At 41.0% G+C, this 23808-nt stretch overlaps 1 protein-coding gene across 2 annotated transcripts in view; it reads right to left on the bottom strand.

The window, feature by feature from the left end:
• LOC124132709 (leucine-rich repeat-containing protein 74A-like) overlaps positions 1-23808 on the bottom strand; it is a 141643-nt gene that overhangs the window by 41296 nt on the left and 76539 nt on the right. For both annotated transcript variants that reach the window (XM_048387782.1, XM_048387781.1), the window contains 2 exons: positions 9170-9443; positions 3599-3813 (listed from right to left, as the gene is read on the bottom strand). In XM_048387782.1, the coding sequence (XP_048243739.1) occupies positions 3599-3813; positions 9170-9371 (417 nt within the window). In that variant the 5' untranslated portion in view covers positions 9372-9443. The remainder of the gene's footprint in view (positions 1-3598; positions 3814-9169; positions 9444-23808) is intronic.

Raw genomic sequence — 23808 nt, 5'->3', positions numbered from 1 at the left:
TGCCAATCTAGGATGGAAAATCTGTGCTCGATCGTAGCGCCACCAGTGGTTTTTACGAGTTATGTCCCTTCTATATCCCTCCTATTGACTATTCAGATTCCACCTCTCGTATCACTTGAATTTGTTTCAAGACGATCTGATCGATAATCAAGCTCTAAATTGTAACAAAATGCGTCTTACTTCGCGAAGTGCATCAAATCACGTGAGCACCTTGATTAAAACATGAACATATTTGGAATAAACATGTTGACGCTAAACTGACGGTAGACATGCTTTGCAAATCCTTGTAAATCGACCGAAATCTGCACGGCAGTTTATGAACCGGAAGTCGATTTCGTTACACGATTTTGATTGGACTATGCATAGACTCGTTAGTCCAGCCAAAATATAACTCCATAATTCCAGCCTAGTTCGGCAAGGTGGAAACTGGACTTATCTAGTCCGTTAACTCCCTCGCCTCGGGAATATGTATTTATTTGATCTAGGAAATTCCCAGGCGTTTTCCACAGTAATATGGAAGAAGTCTATCATTTAAAGTCATTTCAACAATACAGTCTCGAAAAAAAACGACAAAATGTGTCGCTCAAAAGCTAATGAACGTCAGTTTTGTCCAATGAAAAAGCCATACGTCATGTAAACTTCACATTAAATAACTATAAGGGTATACATGTATGCACTGTCCGTGCTCTAACATGGGATTACCGGTGAATTATACATAACATTTGCTTTAGGTTAGCCTCCGCTTATTACTCTGCACTAAATTGACTGATCCGATCACGAACACTATAAATAATAGCGCTTAATCAGCAGCAGCCCGTGCTCAGCTGAATAGAATTCTCCACGAGTCAGCACATCTCATCGCTTATTACAAATACTGCCGCATGTCTGTGTCATCATTTTATATAAAACAAAATGGAAAATGAAAAGAACTTCTCGATACGATAAACAAGTTCTCAAATTCTCTATTACCGCGATCAGACTTAAAAATGCCATCATAAAGTATGCACGTTCGACCTTCTCTGAAATGCATACATTCTGTGGCACGAGTTTTTTTACTCGATTAATCTGTGTTTTGTGTTTTAAGTTGAATTCTCCAAAGACACTGCGTGTTTAATGTAATTTCAGCGGATGATAAATGGCACAGCTCAAATCAACAGGACATAACATGCTAGACTAGATCTTTGTAGAAACCCTTCAGTAAGGTCGTGTCTGTGTTCGTATTATTACCATGTAAAGGTTCTAATCGCAGTCTTACATTCAGATTGCTTTGCGAAAAAGAAACCTTACAGTTCATTGCATGTAATGGTCTAAACGCATGGGGGCTTTTGTGTCATTACAATCAGAGCTGTAGAACTTTAGAGACAAGTTTCTGGTGTCTTAAGGGACCGATCCTCTTTGTAAGACGTGGGGTGGTCAACAAATGTATGTTTTGCATAAAAATACTGAACATAAAAAGTAAGGGATCATGTATATTTTTGGAGGACTTCTTTTGTCGTGAAAACTGAACACAATTTCATAAAACTGTCCCAACATATATTCCCATCTCATTAAAATCAGAGCCTAGTTCTCGCTATCGCTAAACAAAGATCTGAGGACATCCCATTGAGGGTCACGTCAGAACGACCTTTCATCCGACCAATCAGGGCGTCGCTTACCAGATCATGAAAGTGACAGTCGGAATGTGTTTCCTAATCATGCAACCTCGAAAACGTCAAGACGGGGTAATCCGAACGACAGTTACGACCCGTACGACTCATTCGTCAAAATTACCGTCTGTCTCTCGCTTCAGTGGGATAAACATTTGAACGGAGGAGGCGTTGAACAGTGTGTGGGAAGCATTGCTATACAATCTCAACCATATATTAGACATTCCGGAATGTTCGTTTGTTCAGTTTTCAAAATTTTAATCGAGAACTGTGTCAACATATTTTGCAAACGTAGTCTGAAATGGAAGTCGCCAGGTTGAAACGACTGCCGTAAAGCTCGAGAAAGCTGCTTTCTAATTGGCTGATGTCGACTTCTTGTTTGTCATTTCAGTCGTCGGTCAAAGTTGGTGAAAGGTCGTTCTGGCGTGACCCGTAATGGAATGTCCTCAGGCAGCGAGAACTCAGGTCTGATTTTAATGAGATTGCATAATATATTCATGATCTCTAACTTTGATGTTCAGTATATAAAACGTCAATGCCAGAGAATAACCAGTCTGGATTGTTCCTTTTCCCGAGGCAAGTGAGTTAACTGACTATAAAAGTCCAGTTTCCACCCTTGCCGAACTAGGCCGGTATTATGGAGTTTTGGCTGGACAAACGAGTTCATGCATAGTCCAATCAAAACCGCGCTCCGAAATCGAAATCCGGTTCGTAAACAGTCATGCAGATTTCGGTCGATTGCAGGATTTGCAAAGTATGTGCACCGGTAACTCTTTGTCAACAGATATTTTCTAAATCTGTTCATGTTTTTAATCAAGGCGCTCACGTGATGTGATGCACTTCGCGATGTAAGACTCGTTTTATCACAATATATAGTTCTTGATTATCGATCAGATCGTCTTGACTGGGCGCCGCAGTTTTGTTTGAAGCAAATGCAAGTGATACGAGAGGTGGAATCTGACTGGTCCATATGAGAGGCATAGAAGGGACATAACTCGTAATAGCCACTGGTGGCGCTACGATCGAGCCCAGGAATTCCAGCCTTGTTCGCCAAGGGTGGAAACAGGACTTTGAAAGTCAGTTAACTCTCTTGCCGCGGGAAGATGGGATTATCCGACGAAAGAGATTTTACTGGGCGTAAAATGCGAAATAGAGGTAAAAGTTATATGAATGGTGACGACACCATGTGATTTACACAAGGTAAATAATGTCTTGTTCATGTTGTATTACTGACCCAAAGAGGTTTTTTTTATAAAAGAAACCACATGTTCTGTTGATTATTATCGAACTGTAACAATCAAGTGGGGAATCCGGGCTAGAACTGGCCCCCAGCAACATATCCTTGTCGGGAGAGGCAACCACGTGGATTGAGTGGTCAGACTCGGTGACCTGGTTGATTATATGTCATTGTACGCCGGCGGCAAGGATTGGTGCTCATAATATCAATCACTGACGTTAAACAACAAAACAAACCCATAGACAACATTGAAATGACCCACAATTACATTATAATATATAATTATCCTCCATCCCATATAACTAACCAGCCGTTCCTTATGATTCCATATTGAGAACTCACTTTGCTTCCGCGCTACCAGGGGGCACAAGTGGCCAAGTCGTCAACGGAGTCGCAATTCGCTGTGCAGAGTTGCGTCCCTTGGAAACGCCAGAAACCTGTGATCATGGGTTCGAATCCCGGTTCGTCACGGTTCTGTTTCTAGGTTTGACAGCACCATACCCATGCTCGTGGGTTTCACCGAAGTGGTAAACGTCTGAGACCTGCATCACTTCGGGCTTTCCTCCCACATTAAGCTGACACGCCGCGATATAACTGGAATACTGTTCAAAGCGGTGTTAAACCCAACTCACTAACTTACTAACTTCCACCACAAAGACAAACGATACAACAGCCTCAGCTAATAGCACCTCCACGTATTAGTAATGTCTCTTACCACAAGGGCAATAGCGAGGGCCTTGACCTCTGTATGGCCTAGGAAACAGTTTGGTAGGAGAATTTCCGTCTGTTCCAGGCGACTGTACACGTGTTTGGACGGAATGAGCTGCAACCGTGCGCATGCGCGTTGGTACACTTTTTGGCTGACTGACCCGGATGTATCAGGAACAAAGTCCACAACCTCGTCAAATGACGTCGACACAACATCTGGATCTGAAAATAAAATATTAATGTTGATAATACATGATATGAACGTAACATTAATCTTGATAGTAAACGATCTATATGTGACAATATTAATCTTGATCGTACAGGGGGCACGGGTGGCCCAGTCGTCTAAGGCGCCGCGATTCGCTGTGCAGAGTTGCGTCCCTTGGGCACGCCAGAAACCTATCATTGTGGGTTCGAATCCCGGTTCGCCCCGATTATGTTTCTAGGTTTGTCAGAACCATACCCGTGCTCGTTGGTTTCACCGAAGTGGTAAACGTCTGAGACCTGCATCACTTCGGGCTTTCCTCCCACATTAAGCTGACACGCCGCGATATAACTGGAATACTGTTAAAAGCGGCGTTAAACCCAACTCACTCACTCACTCACTTGATCGTACAATATTTTGTTTTGTTTGTTTGTTGTTTAACGCCGCACTTAGCAATATTCCAGCTATGACGGCAGTCTGTAAATAAACGAGTGATTGACAACATGAGCATCGATCTACGCAATTGGGATCGATGACATGAACCAACCACGTTTAAATAATCAAATCTAGGCCAAGCAAACTAGTGGATGAGTGCATGAGCATATAAATATCAGGGCACGTTGCCACCCAACCAGCCTAGTCACGAATTGTAACTGCTCTATCCCCGGAGGTAGGTTCCTAAAACATGCTATATCATTGGTCCGGAATCTGCACCAAAGTTAGTGAATTCACTTCAGTGCTGGCTTTATATATATTTGAGTTCGTTATAACCGTAGTTAACTGAACTTCAGCGTTAAAGACTGAGTTTTGTGAAGTTGAGAAAAGTGATATTTTCCTTGCAGTGAACATAACACCTTATATTTTACTACAGTGAACATTGAACATTTTCACTTTGACGGAACTATTGTCTTACAAGAGTTACCTCCCCGCCAACTATCTCCATTTATCGTAAGTGTATAGCCCGTACACAAACTGTTGACTTCCTATTTACGTTAGTTCCACATTGACATGTTAAAATATAAAGACAGATGGTCATTTGTGGAGGTAATATCGCTTCTCACCGTTTGTTATTCTCTTGAAAATGTTTCGTTTTAAACTGTGAATTTCACAGTGAACTTGTCAATCGAGACTGTTCGTTTCTCAAACCGCCGTTTTTGTTACTTGACCACCGTGTATTCTTTCGCTTTCAACAACGGTCTCTTAGATTTCAGGAATGTTGTTTGTTGAAGTTGATTTTGTGTATAATCATTTCCAGAGTAACGATAAGGATTTAAAAGACATCAAATATTTTGTGTTACTTTAACTTATATTTTTAAGAGTGGTGGTGAAACTTCTCTGTGTGTTAGGGAGGTAGAATTATAAGTTTTACATATGAAATAATTAATGAAAGGAAATGAAATAATAAATATTTTTCCGGTAGACATCTCGCAAAAAAGATATATAGAATATTCCATGTGTAGAGTGAAATATCACGTTTCACTCATCTCGTGACGGTCCGTGACTCGATGAGAGAAACGTGATATTTCACTCTACACATGGAATATCCTCAGTCTATATAATAAAACGTGGAAGATGCATACTCTAACAAATGTGATGACGACCACCAACATATAAACCCACCGGAACAAATAGAAATATTGCTGACAATATCTGTGTAATATTGAAATGATATTCAAACCAACTACACTGCCGGTGTCAGCTGTACCAAACGTAAAGCATGACAATAGATGACAACCACATTCCACAAACTATGTGCAATCTGATACTATTCAAAGGAATTACTGCCCTTTGGAATTTAGTCAACTAAATACAATAAACTTCATTAATATGCATTAGATATGAAATTGAGAATGAAATGAACAACCACCAGCAACGGCTGTTCGACATTTTGGATTTGGTATGGCATGTATTTATGGCATTATGAGACATTTGAAATTCAATTTCATTAATTTATATGAAATATTATTTAAACGACTGAAGTAAATACAATGACATACCAAAGCTGCTAATGTTGATCAAGTGTAAAGAAGTGGGAATGGCCTAATCGATTTGAATATCAGATTAAAACCTCTTTGAGATCAAAGCCTAACTCTGTAGTATGCCTGTATCCTTCGTGATTTTGCCAATATAGCCACCAGCCATCTTTTATTTTTATTCAGTAAACTAGATAAGTCATTCAGCCAAACAAATTCAGCCCAAGGGTAATTTCGTGTTTGAGGAAATTGTTCCGGAAACTAAGATGGCTGCCGGCCGCCATTTTGAAACTTGAAGCCATTCATAGTAAAACAACACTTACACCATGTTTTTACCTAATCTGTCAAAGAGTATTGATGGAAAATGCAAAATGTACGGACTACTTTCCATGCGTGTCAGCTCATCTGAGAATACTATATAGATGAGGTAAAACAAGAACATTTTCACAATCATTGGGACCATACCACTTTGCTTACGATTCAATGATCAAAAAATAGGTTTACATGTTTACATGAATATGAGCCTACCATATGTTTTAAGTAATATGGTAAGCGCATACTCGACAGATTTCCACTACGCTGATTTCTCTGCAGGTCTCTTGAGTTTATTTTACTGCAAGAATTTAAAGGTCATCGTGAGTAACCGTGAGTTTCAAAGCTAACTACGTGACATATCGTACATGACCTTAGATAAGCCAGATTCTGAGGGACATAAAAAAGACTTACACATTCAGTAAACTTTTTTACTGTTGGTTAGAAAACTACATCGAATAGCTTCAGGTGAACGAACAACGCGACAGCAAAGTTTGTCAGTGAACATGTGAAATTTGCGATTACACATCACTAGAAATGATGATTTACCATTTCCACTGTATTTCTTGTTCTGTCGGGCATTGTTTTCTATGTAGGAATTAAGATCGTGTGTATTTGCTTGTAAGCTAATCCGGAAACACCAATCTACTGGCGATTAACTTAAAACATACACAATAACATAACGTGGCAAACGTAAATGCAATGACCGGGAAAAATAGTATCTGAAACTATTTTGTACTAGGAATTATATATTCTGATGTCGTGTTATTTTAATGGCAAGTTTTAGTATTCTTTTTTTAAATTCTTCTACTTTAGTATATAACCACGACAATAGAGAATTTTGTAAATACCTTTGTCCGAGACTGGTCACAGCGCGGAGAGTTTCTGGACAAATTGGTTTCCAGAACTAAAATGGACGTGTTTATATACTCTTCAAAAAAAGAAAAGAAACGCAAACCATATTTGTGTGAGGTAGGAAAATACATTTATACGAGGAACCATACATGGTATTGAGCCGAAATGTTGTGGAGAGAACACTTGGTGATTGTAGTCATCTCAGTTATCGGTACACAGGAAAAGATGAAGGTCAGCTACCATCAATAACGCGTATGTCCCCCGTTGGAATCGATAGCGGCCTGACATCTCCTGCCCATGGAAGAGACGAGTATGCGAATCACATCCTTGGGAATGGTAGCCAACTCGGCCTGCAACGCAAGAACCAACTGCTGCAACGTCTGGGGTTGTGGTTGACGTCGGCGTGGCCGTCTATCCAATTCATCCCACAGGTGCTCTATCGGTTTCAAATCCGGGGATCTGGAGGGCCAGGGGAGAACATCAACGTTGTTGCTGTGTAGACGTTATTGCTCTTGTGATCCGTGCTGTATGCGGTCGAGCGTTGTCCTGCTGAAATACACCACGCCGTTGGCTGCAATTGGAAGGACGTGTGGTAGGAGAATTTCGTTGATGTATCGTTGAGCCGTAAGATTACCCTGGATATGGACCATGATGAGAGATAGCCGCCCACATCATAACGCTACCCCCTACAAACATGTCCACTTCTTGTACGCAGTTTCCGGCGTAACGTTCTCCCGACGTCTGTGGACCCGTGCTCTTCCATCCCCTCCACGGAGGAGAAATCTTGATTTGTCGCTGACCTAGACATCTCTCCATCGCAGTTGAAGCCATGCCCTGTGTTGACGACACCAATGAAGTCGTTGTTGACGGTGTTGTCGACTCAATATGACGCGTCGAACAGAACGTCTTGCTCATAGGCCTGCTGCTCTTAAACAATTTCGTACGGTCTGGTCGGAGATTCTGCGCAGTCCGGGTATTTGGGATGCTGTGGTCGTCCTTTCACGTAGGTGGCGCAGTCGGATGTAGCGATCTTGGGCCGAGGTGGTTACTCTTGGTCGTCCCGACCTTGGCCGATCACGTGTTGACCCATGCTTTTGAAACCGATTCCATAGCCTTGTAATGGTGCTGGGTGCTACATTGAAAACCCTGGCTACAGCTGATCGGGATTCCCCTGCCTGCAAGCGGCCTATGACGTTGTTTCTTTGCACGTCTGTTAATCTTGGCATGTTGTTGAACTGCCACTGTACGATTGACGCAGAGGCGAAAACCCTGCACTTTAATACTATTCATAGTGCTGCTGCATGGCACGGCGTGCAGCTCCATGGCCCTTCTGTTAATGCACTGGGTGCGTTTTTCCGAATTGTACGTGTTTCCCGACTGATGGTTTGCATGTCTTTGTTGTGATCATTTTGATGAAATTTGTCACTGACACTATAATACATCAAACCTCTTCATTTTGCATCTCCGCTAATTTTGCTTTTATTGCCAAAAATATCCGTTTTGCGGGTTTTTTTTAAAGAGTATATATTTTTATCGTGATTAGTCTATGTCAGGTATGATTGGGGCACGAGGCAGAACATTTACAGTGTGTCCGGACTGGTTACTAAGGCGGACACTTCATTCGGATAATTACAGTTTGCAAATGATGGTACGTAATAACTATCCTTGTTCAGATTGTCCGGGGTCTCGTTTTCATGGAAACCGACCCAATCGGTTTCACTACGTAACTTCACATGTGTCCATGTGTCGGGTTCACTCTTCGTCTTGCAAGTCCTACTGTCGAAACCGCATCCGTGATCTTGATGATACAACATCTGGAGAGGCACGGTCGGTGATGCGATCCCTTGATCGCCTCATATCAAAAGACGTTAAAAGAGGGTACTTGTTGTTCCCTGCCTGGCGGTTGGCATTAAGGGGGCAACACAAGGACTAGCCGGCTCGGAGTTGGTATGCTGTGTCTGAGTGGGTTAATGTTGAATTGCCGCATGGTATCTCAGTGTCATCATGTCACATCACCTCGCATGACCTCGCTGATGAACTGCTTCCGTCTACACCTGAATGACCTCTGGTGATATTGAGTTCGCTCTATTACTTCTTTATGATCTTAACTTTTTCAGGGTTCATGTAATTGTTCATTGTTCAAATATAAGTTTCAGCTTTCAAATGACATGACGTGACTTATTCATATAAAAAATCATGGTGCCAAAGTCAATATATGTCATACAAATCTTACCGTCCGCTTTAAAATATTCTTCCCCTTCCTGTCCATCCCTATCCGCATTTCCGGTACACGTGAACATGCGCAGTGGAATGGAACTTGAGGTGGCGCCATATTTGGACGAGAAACCTCGTTTTGAAGTTTCCGGGGCAACGAGCCGTCTGCTTGCTTGTCGCTTAGGCCTCAGTCGCTGTGGAAGTTTGGCAAGCGCGTGCATAATTTCATCCAATCAAATCATCCATCATCCTTAACTGCGCTTCCGTATTTAGGCACATCCTTCTTTTAGTGGCTGAAAAGAAAATTGCTTATATTTTAGAAACAGAATCGTTTGTGGTAATTACAGGCACTTGAGATCAATCTGGAAGATCAACATTGCACCAAAATCAATGCCGACAGCTTATATCCGGTGAGAATATGAGCAGCGATAAATGGCAAAGTGATCAGATTACAATAGTTTCGAGAAGTTGGACCAGATGATGGAGTGCCCCTCCTTTATCGATTAGGACAGCCTACTACAAAGGCACACTACGGTATAACAGGTTGTAATAGCACTCTGGAACTGCTTAGCGTTAAGTGACTGTTTGATAGCGCCCCAATGGACTATTGAGAAAATTACCTGCTCTTCGCTTATCGTCTTTGAAGGCCTATTGTATGGTATTGTATAGAGAACGTGGGAACACATTATTAACACTACACTGGCTGTATTGCTGCTATATATGTTGTACCAGAGATGACTCCCTTTACTGAGAGCAGTGGGCTCTCAAAAGATCTTTATAAGCGATTCTCTTAATAAAGGTTATGCCTTTCACCTCGGCTTATTGCGGTACCGACTTAGCTTTGTCTCTGAACGCTTGGCCATCTTGTAGGTTATATTGATATTGGCATTTAGGCCAGTAAACAAGGTTCTCCGTATTTTTCTGACAGTTCATGAAAGAGAGCGGACAATTTAATACGAGATAAACATAGATATATGAAGGCAGTATTAATCATAGATTGTTTACTTCAGCGTTACTATGGTGTGTTTGACCGCTTTTGTAAATAGATTTATAATAACTGTCAACATGTTGACCGCTGGAGATACGCCGCTATTGACATCTCAAAACCATATGGTGATATCAATTAGGCGATGTGGCATTTGTTATTGTTGTTTTGAACATAATACAGGATTTGGTGGGTGTTGACTGTTGCAATCCTATTGCCGAATATGTTGTGAGGTATAAGCGTTATATTCTCATTTAAGGTGAACTCTTTAATTTTGTTCGTTTGTTTGTTGTTTAACGCCGCACTCTGCAACAGTCCAGCTATATGAAGGCGGTCTGTAAATAAACGAATCTGGACCAGACAATCCAGTGATTGCCATCATGAGCATCGATCCACATAATTGGGATACGATGACATGCATCAACCAAGTCAGCAAGCCTGACCACCCGATCCCGTTAGTCGCCACCAAAACAAAATAATGAGATGTATAATAAATATTCGCTAGACATGCTGGACAGGTTCTGGGAAAAAAGTCATGTCCTAAAGAAGTGAAGGAATGAATATACTATCCTTACACACCAGCTCTACACCAAAAGACGTTTAAATATAGTGTTACCCTGCTTGACGCTCTGCTTTAAGGGGATAAAAAGGTAAGGGTCGTTTTGGAGTCAGTGTATTGTGTTTGAGTCGGGTAGTCTTTCTTAAAATATCTCAGTGAGCTAGCACTATCATACCGTCATACGTACGGACTAGTACACGCACGCGCGCACGCACGCACGCACTAAAGCAAGCGAGCGCGCAAGCACACACACACACACCGCTATACGCTAGATGTCGTCTAAGTGCCACAATCTTGAACGAGACGTTAAACACTGTTTCAATTCACCCCACATAGTATAATAAGAAACGAAGCACCACAGCCTTAGTTGAAAGCACACACAGACCGCGCAGTTCCTTCATGACTTACCATAAGTCTCATCTATTCTCGGCTGTTTGAGACCGGCGCAAGATAACATATGGGTCGGTATATCATGTTGGGTCCAGTTAATATAAGATTGCGACGGAAGAGACAATATGGGTTTAATTACATAGACTGGCATGCGTTCATATAGTCCACGGGGAATCAGGAAGACAATTCAATTATCAGACAGACAACGGATAGAAATGGTATCAGGAATGGCCAAGTCTACATAACGTTGAGTTCACCTCTGACCTACGAATCCATATCTTTATCACTATAGGGACATGGTTATTGATAATTAGATTCACACACCCTCATCCTCATCCTCAACTCCGAAACCTAGGCTGTACCTGATGTCACAAGATCGCAACCGGCATGTGGCGCAATCGTCTAAGGCGCCGCAATTCGCTGTGCAGATTTACGTTCCTGAGGCGTGACATAAACCTTTAATCGTAGGTTCGAATCCCGGTTTGCCCTGATAATGTTTCTAGGTTCTGAACACCATACCTGTGCTCGTGGGCTTTACCAAAACGTCTGAGACCTGCATCATTTCATACTGTCCTCCTACACTCCGTGATATAACTGGAATACTGTTTATTTTAAAGCGTTGTTAAACCCAACTCACTCACTCACTCACATATTTAGGTGATACATCTAGATGTTCAAACATATGTCCCCGGCCACGATGAAGTGTGCCAGGTCGTATTAAAATAACGGAACAATACGTTATCTTCTATAATTTCATGACCAGGTATTTATCACGAATGCATTAGCGATTCATTTAAACAAAACACGCATTCGTAGCTTGGTGTAGAGGTCTGTGTGATTTCAGTTATAAAGTCAATAGTTTGACGAATTACGCCCTAAGTAACTTAAGGAAAAACGACATCTAACACATGTGTTCATGCTTCCGGTTCTTCCAAAGCCACTAGGTGGCGCTCAGACTGAAAACAAAGGGGATGTCACTCTTCAAGCCAGAAGCCGCACTTGCTATCATCCATCTATTGTTAATGTAGACGAGTATTTTTCTCCACTTCCGAGAACGGATGGAATTTAGACAAATGACTTTCTGAAATAGCTGCATGAAACAGATATAATTAAAGACATTGCATTTGATTGAGACCCCTGTCTCAAAGATTAATCACAATCCTTAATACAATCAGGGAAGGACTTTCTTTACATACGCAAAAACGTATTGGAGACAGGTGGTAATAATACCACGTGGATTCTCAAAAACTCAAAAACGATTTGCTTTTTCTCTTTGCAGTCTCAGCATAGAACCAAATTCCATGATATCAAAACATTTGAATTTTCCACACTGTGAACCACTAACCCCCACGACAAACTTACGGGAAAACTTCATTCCGTCAACCATGGGGAAAGGCCTCAGCAGAGTTGTCAAAAACGTTTTATGGACATCATTTCCAAAGTTGACCAAATATCAGTGACCAAATTGATATCCGATGGAACACCTGTATCATAACTGATAAAAGGCGACTTTGCTTGTCGTAGGAGGCGACAAACGGGATCGGGTGGTCAGTCTCGCTGACTTGGTTTATGCCTGTTATCATATCCCAGTTGCGTGGATCGATGATCATGATGTCAATCACAGATTGTCTGGTCCAGACTTGATTATTTACAGACCGCCATCATATAGCTGGAATATTGCGGTAAACAACAAACAAACAAACAAACCGAATTCGGAGAGTACTAATAGAACAAAATATACGGTACCTCATATGTTTTCGGGTTGTTATTTTAAAAAAATAGGCTGCTTTCACAAACACAATTTGATATTCGATAATCGCGGACCTTCAATCATTCGAACCGACAAAACGTTACATAATATTGTTTGTTATTACTTCATTTGCTGCTTTTCCTACAACAATAGGTTTTTGCGTATTCAATAACGCAACACAATGATCACTGAGTGAAAACCATTCGCCTGATTGCTTTTCATATTGAACACAACAGATGACTAGCAATTACATCATGTACGTCCACGTCCGCGCGTGGTAGGGTAACCTAGTGGTTGAAGCGGTCGCTCGTTACGACGCAGAAAAGGTTCGATTCCCAACATGGGGAGAATTTATGTAGCCTCTTGGTGTGCCTTGTCGTGATATGACTGGAATAATGTTAAAAGCCATATAACAATACTCATTCTAATGAAAACAGTAATTAAATAACCCATGGGATCCACAAACCAGCTTTCATTGTCTCACTTATAATTAAATTATGTATATGAGCGCCATCTGCACACATGCTCTTACTTGCAGTCTATGAATAATACAGTAGTTCTCAGGACTAGAGTCGTAAAACTCGTGGATATAACCCGTGGCTCCTTCTAATTACAATGACCCATCTGGTCAGAGAAACTAAGAACCGCTACGAGGGAAATAACAACTAGTACAAACCACTGTAGCAGTCCTGACGCGACCTTGCAGGAGGCCTATGTTTCATTGTCTGGGATCCATTTTCTACCTTGGTCTAGACGTTGTAATAATTATATATCCTATGTGAAAACGAGGCATTGTCTCTGTGAAATCAGTGTCATCGTCATCTCATAAGTTGGTATACATTACAAAATATGAACTGGCAAACAACGCAACTGTTGAACGTGGATAAAATTTACCTGGACTGCCGATTAGCCTTGAAGGACTATGTTCCGACAAGTTGACAGTACTACCAGTTTGATTTGAATCGTTCGGACATCATTTTCTGTGCATAATTAGTCATTTTTGTAAGAATGTTTGTCCCCCTAAATGACAATTTCCCAAGTCTGTTTCATACTTTTTAAAACAAGATAACAACTGAAAAATTGACAGACTGGAGCACGGTCTCCGGCATCGCGTGAGAGCAAGCACCACGATGGCCCTTCTGTGTTATGTAAACAACGCTCGAGTGCTCAACACGATAAACCAGTCAGAAAAATGCGACGCACTTCCGGATGACGTCACTTTTAAAAAAAGGCGACGAATAAGCCAGTCCATCCAAAGCGGCTACAGCGTTGTGTTCTTTTAATCTACCACGCTTAATGATATATTTTGGATGTAGTGTTGAGACGAAACAGGAAGGAATGGTCTTCTCGGCATTGACCTAGGAGGTCAAATGTGCTCTCATTGGACTCACGAGAGAACCGCCTCATATGGTCGCATCATATAAAAAGACGTCAACATACGGTACTTGTTGTTTCCCTGCCTGGCACTCGGCATAAAGGGGATTAAACAAGGACTAGTTCACTGCGTCAGTAGGCTGTGTCTGAGTTAGTATCCATGTTAAACTGCAGCATGGCATCTTAGTGGGCTAGTTCTATAAAAGCGGCAAAAGTCTGGACTAGTACAAGCAGCCACACACACACACACACACACACGCATGCACGCACGCACACACACACACACACACACACACACATGTGCAGCACGTCGGTATATAAGTGCAATAATCTCGAACGCCAGGTTTCACCTCAGGACACCTAGTTCAAGAGACGTAAATCTTTGAAGACATATTCCACCCTTTCAACAGCTGGGCCTTTTGTATTTAACCAGTGATTATACTGACACGCTTCACGCCCTCGCGTTCGGTACGAATAGGAAACGGTATCCTATGTTCTGGCCGTAAAGTACATAATGCAGTAAATCAGCCATTTCGACGACAAAAATCGCATTACACGAGATCGTAAGGTACCAAGTCCCCAGAGTCGATGTCGTATGAAAAATCTCTTTATGACTTGGACTAATAAATATGTGAGGTGAGAACAGATCGATAACCAATCAAAGGAGGTGATTATGACACCAATGCAGGTCGGCAGTGGGTGGCGGCAAGAGAGTGGCTCCATTCTCCGTCATGAACTGCGTGTCTTTGAAACCAAATAATAGGAAAGAAATATATTTTTATATATTTATTACTTTGTTGATCTATCTGCTCGAAATGTATTACTATCATGAATACCCTTCGTTCTATATCAAGGACATGGCCTACTATATTTGGTTGTAAACACCAGGGACGAAAAGTCTCGCGGTGGGCGGGGTTCTGCGAGAAATCTCGTTATTGTCAGGATATGATCTCTGTTATATGTTCTTGATGGTTGATATGGATGAATGGAACTTGACTCTATTTCATTTTGCCTTTACATCTGCACAAACTGTATGTTTAATGTCGCAGTTTGCGTTCAAACATAAGTTGTCAAGATTGAAATCAATGTAGTATTTCAGTTACAGTTCATAAATTGTGGGGCGGTCGGGTAGCCTAGTGGTTAAAGCGTTCGCTCGTCACGCCGTAGACCCGGGTTCGATTCCCGACATGGGTACAATGTGTGAAGCCCATTTCTGGTGTCCCCCGCCGTGATATTGCTGGAATATTGCTAAAAGCGGCGTAAAACCATACTCACTCACTCATAATTTGTAATGAAGAAAGCACCAGAATGAACAGATTCGAGTGAGTTATCCTACTTAAACCATATTATGGTTGATATATAATTTTTCTTCTGTTTTGCATAATGGCCTACAGTTGCGTCAGTTTACTTGTTTACATTTTGTTCAGAATCGACAGTGAATTGTTGCCTCAGAATCAACTGCAACAATACTAGTGTGACGTCACCTCATGGTTTAATATGTAAATAATCGAGTCTGGACCAGACAATCAAGTGATTGACATCATGCAATTGGGATACGATGACATGTATCAACCAAGTCAGCGAGCCTGACCACCCGATCTCGTTTGTCGTCCTTTACGGCAAGCATGGGTTGCTGAAGACCTATTCTACATCGGATCTTCACGGGTCTACATGTACGAGGTGTGGTGAAATGTATTTCGGGATTATTGCACTTTCAAAGAGAGAACTTACAAGTACGTCTGTGGTCAGCTCCCAACATTCCTCTTAATTATCTACCATTTCCCTTAATATAATAATCTTTAAAATTCTATCACTTTCTTTTTAACCACTCGTGTATCTCACAGACCACGCCCACAATGGCAAACGTAATCAAAGCCTGAGACTAAGTGTACCGAACGGTCATTTGAGGAAATACGTCATTGAGTGAATGAGTTGTTATATACAACGTTTAAGGGGTGTATAAACACAATATTACCACAACGGGAACAAAAAAGGAGTTCCCACTGTAGCCAGCTGCAGGGTGGGAATCGAACCCGGTCCGCGACGTGACGAATTAACGTTTTAATGCACTACGGTATTTGAATACGGCGAAAGAAACACCAGATATTTGTTTACTATATAGGATAAGGTATATCAGTGGACCATTTTATTCTGTAACAGGTGTTTTTGAACACTGACAGCTTTAAATACACATGTGAAGGAATTCAGTGACTGATCTCGCCATAAAATGATCATAATATATACGAGTTGTGTATGACAGTACAGAGGTATTTTTACATACTAAATTTACCGACACATGTGTGGTGTATTGTGTAGATATAAAAAAAAACAATCTTTATGTATATAGTAAATTTGTTTTTTGTATCGACTTGAAGATGATGGCTACATATATTGATGCTACTACACTGGGCTGTTGTTGGCCCAAATATTGATTCAATAAAAACACTTAGCTACAGAAAGTCTTCATGAGCTTTGTGATGTTATTTTACGCTGCACTCAGCAATATTCCAGCTAAATGACGGCGAATTGTAAATAATCGGGTCTGGACCAGACAATCAAGTGATTGACATCGTGAACATCGATTCACGCAATTGGGATAGGATGACATGCATCAACCAAGTCAGCGAGCCTGACCCCCTGATCCCGTTAGTCGCCTCTTACGACAAGCATAGTCATCTTTACGGCAAGCATTGGTTGCTGAAGACCTATTCTAATCCGGATCTTCACGGGTCACACGCATTTGTAGTGTAGTGTAGTAATGACGTTAAATGCACTATAAAAATGTGTTTAGAATGTAAACATAAACAAGACATGTTTACATCTAAACATGTTTAGGAATATGTTTAAATCCTAAACGGAATACACATTTGGTGTGTTCTATGTAAAAACGTTTATGGTCTAAAAACATATAATGAGCTATCGCCACACAGCTTAAACACCACCTAAACACATAATCTAAACATGTTTAGAATTTAAACACGTTCAAATGCGTTTACAACATGCATATCACTGTGTATTATCCTTATCATCATTGGTCATTAAGTCAAATATGAGTGAGTGAGTGAGTTTGGTTCTACGCCGCTTTTAGCAATATTATGTAATATCACGGCTGGGGACACCAGAAATGGGCTTCACACATTGTACCCCTGTCGGTAATCGAACCCGGGTCTTCGGCGTGAAGAGCGAACGCTTTAACCACTAGGCTACCCGACCGCCCCAAGTCAAATATGGATAGGATGTAGTATATCAATTGATATTTAATGTACAGATCATATTGCACTTGCATAACGCATATACCATCATGACTTCAAACGTACTTGGTACAACAATGTCTGTCTTTCCCACATTTAGCCCCTAAACACGTTTAGATTCCAAACATGTTTAGACCTAAACGCGTCAAACTTATGGGACAAGGAACGTGTTTAGGTTTGAGTTAACCTGTTGCAGTCTGCCTCAGTTAAAATGTTACATTCTGGAATAGGTGTATACTCAGCTGCAAGTTTGTTTGTTTGTTTGTTTATTTCATGTTTGACGTGCACTCAGCAAAATTCCGTGAAAGGTAACTCTTGGAAACAGACATTTATAGGCTGACCAATGAGAGTGAAATTGAATATTTACACTCATAAAATTCAATAGATATTTGAAATCTTTTGAAAATTATACAGATGCAGACATATTAGAGTCCCACTTCTTTGGAAAACGCAATATGCAAAGTTTAAGTAGGACATTAAGAGACGTGAAAGTCACGACACACCGCCTATAATGGTGTTGGCATTCAGGTGTAAGTAACAAAGCGCGAGTTCAGATTTATGTATTTCATAGTGCCATTTTTATCAGGATTATAAAACCATTTTACGACTCCGACTCCATCACGAGCATGTGTTTATAAATCACTATAAAAAAGTGACGACACCTGGTGTTCGCGCAAAGGTCAGCGCGTTCTGCCCCACCGATGACACCCGTGTATAAACCCCGGATGTGATCCTAAAAAAAATAATCAATTAGAAGCTCGTGGAAAGTTTGAGGGGAACACGAGGGGCCCAGTGGGGAAAGTGCAAAACACTCACTTTGCAAAATTTCGCTCCCTTCGTTTCAAGGATCCGCTTGCTGTTCCTTCGGATCTCGGTGTTAGCGCTAGGGCCACACTGGTGTACGTGGATTCGACTAAGTTATCGATGAGGACGACATAGTGTGAACTTCACTCTAACATTAAAAGCTGGCAATGAGATGAAACTTAACTAAACTCTCGCCACCTGTCAATCAAGCAACATGACTGACCAATCAGAAAGTCCGAAATGATACAGAATCCGTCATTTTGTCAGACAATATTAAACTCGTCCGTCTTTTATCGAAGTGAAAGATGTTTTAAAAAAATAATCGACAATGTCACTCAGAAACATCAGTATCTCCGGAAATGTAACATGATTCAGTATTAGAAGTACATTATATGTATACAGATTTTATTTTAAATATCCTTACATGTTGCTTACTAATTCGTCCGTATTGTTTGGAGCGAGATTTACCCTGCTCCAGCGACTGGTTAATTCTGTTCAAAGTTCAAAGTAAACCTTCGCATCTCTCATCACACTGAACATGTTTTTATGTTAAACAAGGCCACGGAAACCATGGAAACCATTTAGAAAGTTAAGGAACTATATCTGATTAATAAAATATTAACCGCCAGAGAACAACAAGTTTCATTTATCCGCTGAAACAGATTCCATTGAGTGTAAAAGGTAAAATAGAGGTGAACATTATATGAATGGATCACTGAACATCAATGATGACACCAGGTGTTCACAAAAAACATTGTAACAAAAGTGCAGAGCACTAATCTGGAGCTCTTAACAAACATCAACACGGAATTCGCCTTTGAAATGAAGTACCGTAAATAGATTGCTGAACGCATCAGACCCATAAATGAGTAAGTATTGTTTTATGCCGCTTTTAGAAATTTTCCAGTAATATCACAGCGAGGCACACCACCTGTAATGGTTTTGACACTTTGTACCCATGAGAGGAATCGAAACCGGGTCATTGTCGTGACGAGCGAACGCTTTAACCACAAGGCTACTCAACCTGCCCTATCAACCCCACAACAAAATCGTTAAAGATGAATTACCACAAAAGGAAATGTTCATATCCAATGGCCGGGTTTGAATAATTTAACATGTCTAAAGGCAAACCGTAAAACTAAAAGAAGACGTACAACAAAATATAAAATATTCTGGTAGAAAATCATGCAAATCACCGCACCAATATCTAAAAGCTCAACCATTCCTTAATATAGAGCAAATCGCAAATCGCCTGTCTAGATTTAAATGATTTAAATATATGGAATGCCTGTTATTCAAAGGATGTAAAGACCGCCTCCGTGGTCTAGTGGTAGAGCGTCCGCCCGAAGAGCGGAAGGTCCGGGGTTCGATCCCCGGCAGCGTCATACCAAAAGACATTAAAAAATGATACTTGTTGTTACCCTGTTTGACGTTCGGCATCAAGGAGCTAAAACAAGGACTGGTCGGCTCGGAGTCAGTATAAATGTCTGAGTGGGGTATTCATGTTAAACTGAGGCATGGTATCTCATTGAGCTAGCACTATAAATCGGCATCAGTCCGGACTAGTACAAGCAGCCACAAAAACACACACACGTACATGCACGTCGCTATATAAGTGCAATAATCTTGGAACCCCATTTCACCTCACCTCACCAAAATGATGTAATGTTTTAAATACACAGTTGATTTAAGCTATACGTGAGTCCTGAAGGCTTGTTGTCCCTCGTGGACAGTCAATAAATAAACACATTTCGCCGGCAGCATTATGTTGTCATAACATCTATTTCACATCCAAGTTTTGATGTTTTTGTAACCAGGAAACAAGGACCTTTGAGACTGTATGACAACAGCAAGACTTAAACATGCAAACAGAGCTCCACTTGTGCATTGTTGATCAAAGAAATTGCCACGCATTTTAAATCAAAGGAATCGATAATATTCTGAAATATCATCAATTTTCCTTTTACCTGGACTACTAACTCGAGAACGTGCAACACAGGTGATGTATTATGCACAAGTATACGCCCGTACCTTTGGTTGTCTATCGTATTGCTCGGCAGGTGGGCCATTGATATTGATAGCTAGATCACTTGTCAACCTCGAACTCGTCACAGCGTTTAGATCCAATTGAGTGAGTGAGATTTGACCAATATTCCAGCAATATCACGGCGGGAACACAAGAGATTGACTTCACACAGTACCCATGTACAGAATCCAACCAGGGCCGTAGGTGTAGGGGTAGCCTAGTGGTTAAAGCGTTCGCTCGTCACGCCGAAGACCCAGGTTCGATTCCCCACATGGGTACAATGAGAAGTCAATTTCTTGTGTTCCCGCCGTGATATTGCTGGACTGTTGCTAACAACGGCATAAAACCATACTCACTCACTTCAACTATCAGAACGATTTGAAACAAGATTTTATACTATGTGACGCAAGCACGAAATAATAAGAATAAACATAAAATAGTGAGTGAATGAGTATGGTTTTACACCGCTTTTAGCAATATTCCAGCAATATCAGGGCGGGGGACACCAGAAATGGGCTTCACACATTGTACCCCTGTCGGGAATCGAACCCGGGTCTTCGGCGTGACGAGCGAACGCTTTAACCACTAGGCTACCCGACCGCCCCTTAAACATAAAATAAATCATAAATGTACAAAACTAACTCTTTCATCACTGGCTTGAGTAAACTCCCGTTTATAACCTTACCTTTGATTATTTCACTTTATCAAGTTACTTGATATGTAATAAAATCCATGTTGACCGTAGTATTAAAAAATAATACAGTTTACGTCAAAAAAGAACTTTCCATAATAACAAAAAAATCTAATAAAAGCAGTATCCATTGTACGATTCCGACTATATAATAAGCAGATTATGTTAATGAATCACCATCAAATTCAATAGTGACGATACAAGGTGTTCGGGAAAAGGTAAGCATATCCAGCCCCACCTGTGTCACCCGTCACAAACACCTGCAAAGGCACGCCAATCATTCACCTGAAAAACCACGAAATCATATCGTACATATATAGGGAATTGCATCGGACATCATTTTTGTAACTGATGCGTCAAATTGTGTACGTCTTCCGCGGGGCTACAAAAAAGCATTTTGAAATAATTCTTCTTGTATTTATTGCAATTGTACAAATGAGATTGATGCAGAACATGTTCCATACTATAAGTTGGAATGAAAAAGAGTGATCGACAGGGCCGACAATAACAAGGTTGTTGGACGCTTGGAAGCACATATTGGATGTATAACAGCTTGTAAACCTTGAATTATATCCATTGATCCCACTATGATATTATTATTCAGTCTGATTATTTTCGTATTCCGCTTCTATTATGTTTATGCGTACTACCCCAAATGACGTTGTTAACTTGACGTGATGGGCCTGGAAATATATGAAAATCCTACAAATAGATTTTCTTCTAATTGCTATTGATAGATGGCCTTTTAAATCAACTTATGAACATACAAATGCAATTATATATTATTGGAATATATCGTCATGTGTACCGTTTGAGAAGCATTTAGTATTTGTGTGAGAATTTACATGAGTTATACGCAGTGGACACACACACACACACACACACACACACACACACACACACACACACACACACACACACACACACACACACACACGCGCGCGCACAAGCACGCACACATACAAGCACGCGCGCACGCACACAAACACACACACACAGCTGACGGATGTAACTCAAACACTGTTAAACTGGCATATAATCACATCTCACTCACTCACTCACTCACCCATTCTGCTCAGTGACCACAACATAACAATATAAAGCTGATGAACATATGAAGTGTGTGATCATTCATCAGAAGCAACGTTCAAAGTCTATAAATATTCCTTTAAATAATAGACCATCTTCATTTGGACGCGTTATTTCCGTGCTCGCCGCCTCCGTGGAAACAACGTGTTTGAATTGCTTCTTATATTGAATCAGCTATAGGAATTTCACAAAGATCTATTACAGAGGCGTACACTGTAGTAGATATGTATTGGAAATTACCACGGTGACGTCACGCGTTACAAGTCTCGGGGGAAACGTTCGTCTCGTGACGTCATCAACTGAGACAGAGGTAGCTCTGTATATAATAACAAAGAGTTCCAGGGCTTGATCGAGGAAAGTAAACGAATCAAGATGAATGAAAAAGATGATGTTATTTCATAAGCTTGAGCAAATAGGCTTGAAATAGTCCGCCCGACGGCAGCAGGGAGTGGTGCTCTACACTCTTCCAACTGTGACGTACTATATTGTCCATAACTGTCTGGCTGATGTTTCTTAATTCCAGGAATAACAACAAAGCTACTCAAGATTAAACCCTTGGGGGTTGTTCTTAGTGCGTTAGTGTGGGTATAAGTTCTAGCTGCATGAAGGTAACGGCTAGAATCTTCAAATGATTATATTTAGCTTGTACCATTAAACGGACATATGATAGGCTAGTATTTTAGCATTCAATCCTGGGTTTGATCACAATACGAATATATATAAAATCTCAAAGCCAGAAAATAACCGGTCTCCATATTCCGCGGAAACAAATTTCAATGGGCGTAAAAGGCAAAACAGCGGCTATTATATGAATGGATCAGTGAAATTCACTGGTAACACCAGGTGTCCGGGAAAAGGGTAGGCATGTCCTGTCTTATTGGTAGCGGGGTAAACCCTTATTCAAACTCTGTGGGAACCCCAAGTTACTACAAGAGTGAGTGAGTGAGTATGGTTTTACGCCGCTTCTAGCAATATTCCCGCAATATCACGGCGGGGGACATCAGAAATGGGCTTCACACATTGTACCCATGTGGGGAATCGAGCCCGGGTCTTCGGCGTGACGAGCGAACGCTTTAACCACTAGGCTATCCCACTGCCCCAGTTACTACCAGAAGTGCTTAAGTAAAATTCTTCCCGCTAGTTGCAGTTCAGCAACGAAGCATTTCCAACTTTCAACAGAATGGGTCTGTAAATGATAGCTTTACTCTGTACACCTGAACAAGATCAGATTTTAATGATCTACCTTTAAACTTGCTAACGTCAAATACAACACCGCAACCAATATAATCTTCCTTTACTCTTGCAAATTTAATTTTAAGTTGGCATACATGGATAAACAGTTACTCATCTATAACAGAGTTATCGATTATCGATAAACAATTTGGGTTTACAGAGTACTAGTCGCATTGGGAAGAACCGTCTTGTCATTAGAATACACCGTAACTCTTTACCCGCATCACCACAGCATCACCTTGTTAATCAGGACAACCCCATTACTGCCGATATGGACGTGTTAACGAGGGGATATATGGCGTGTCGGTTAATGTGGAAACGTATCAACGGGTTTCCGAATTGATGAATGATTTAGGGTAGTGAGTGAGTGAATGAATATTGCTTAACGGCACATCAGCAGTCTTGCAGCTTTTCGCGGCGAGATTCAGGGTAAAACGCTGTCTTTAGAACGTTAAGGGCATATCACCGTGTGTCAGATTGTGTTGAAACAAATTATCGGGTTTCAG

Source organism: Haliotis rufescens, unplaced genomic scaffold (assembly GCF_023055435.1).
Source record: "Haliotis rufescens isolate VD_foot unplaced genomic scaffold, xgHalRufe1.0.p SCAF_7, whole genome shotgun sequence".
Taxonomy (NCBI): domain Eukaryota; kingdom Metazoa; phylum Mollusca; class Gastropoda; order Lepetellida; family Haliotidae; genus Haliotis; species Haliotis rufescens.
The sequence above is the reverse complement of the archived record's forward strand: the minus strand, read 5'-3'. Positions and strand labels throughout refer to the sequence as shown.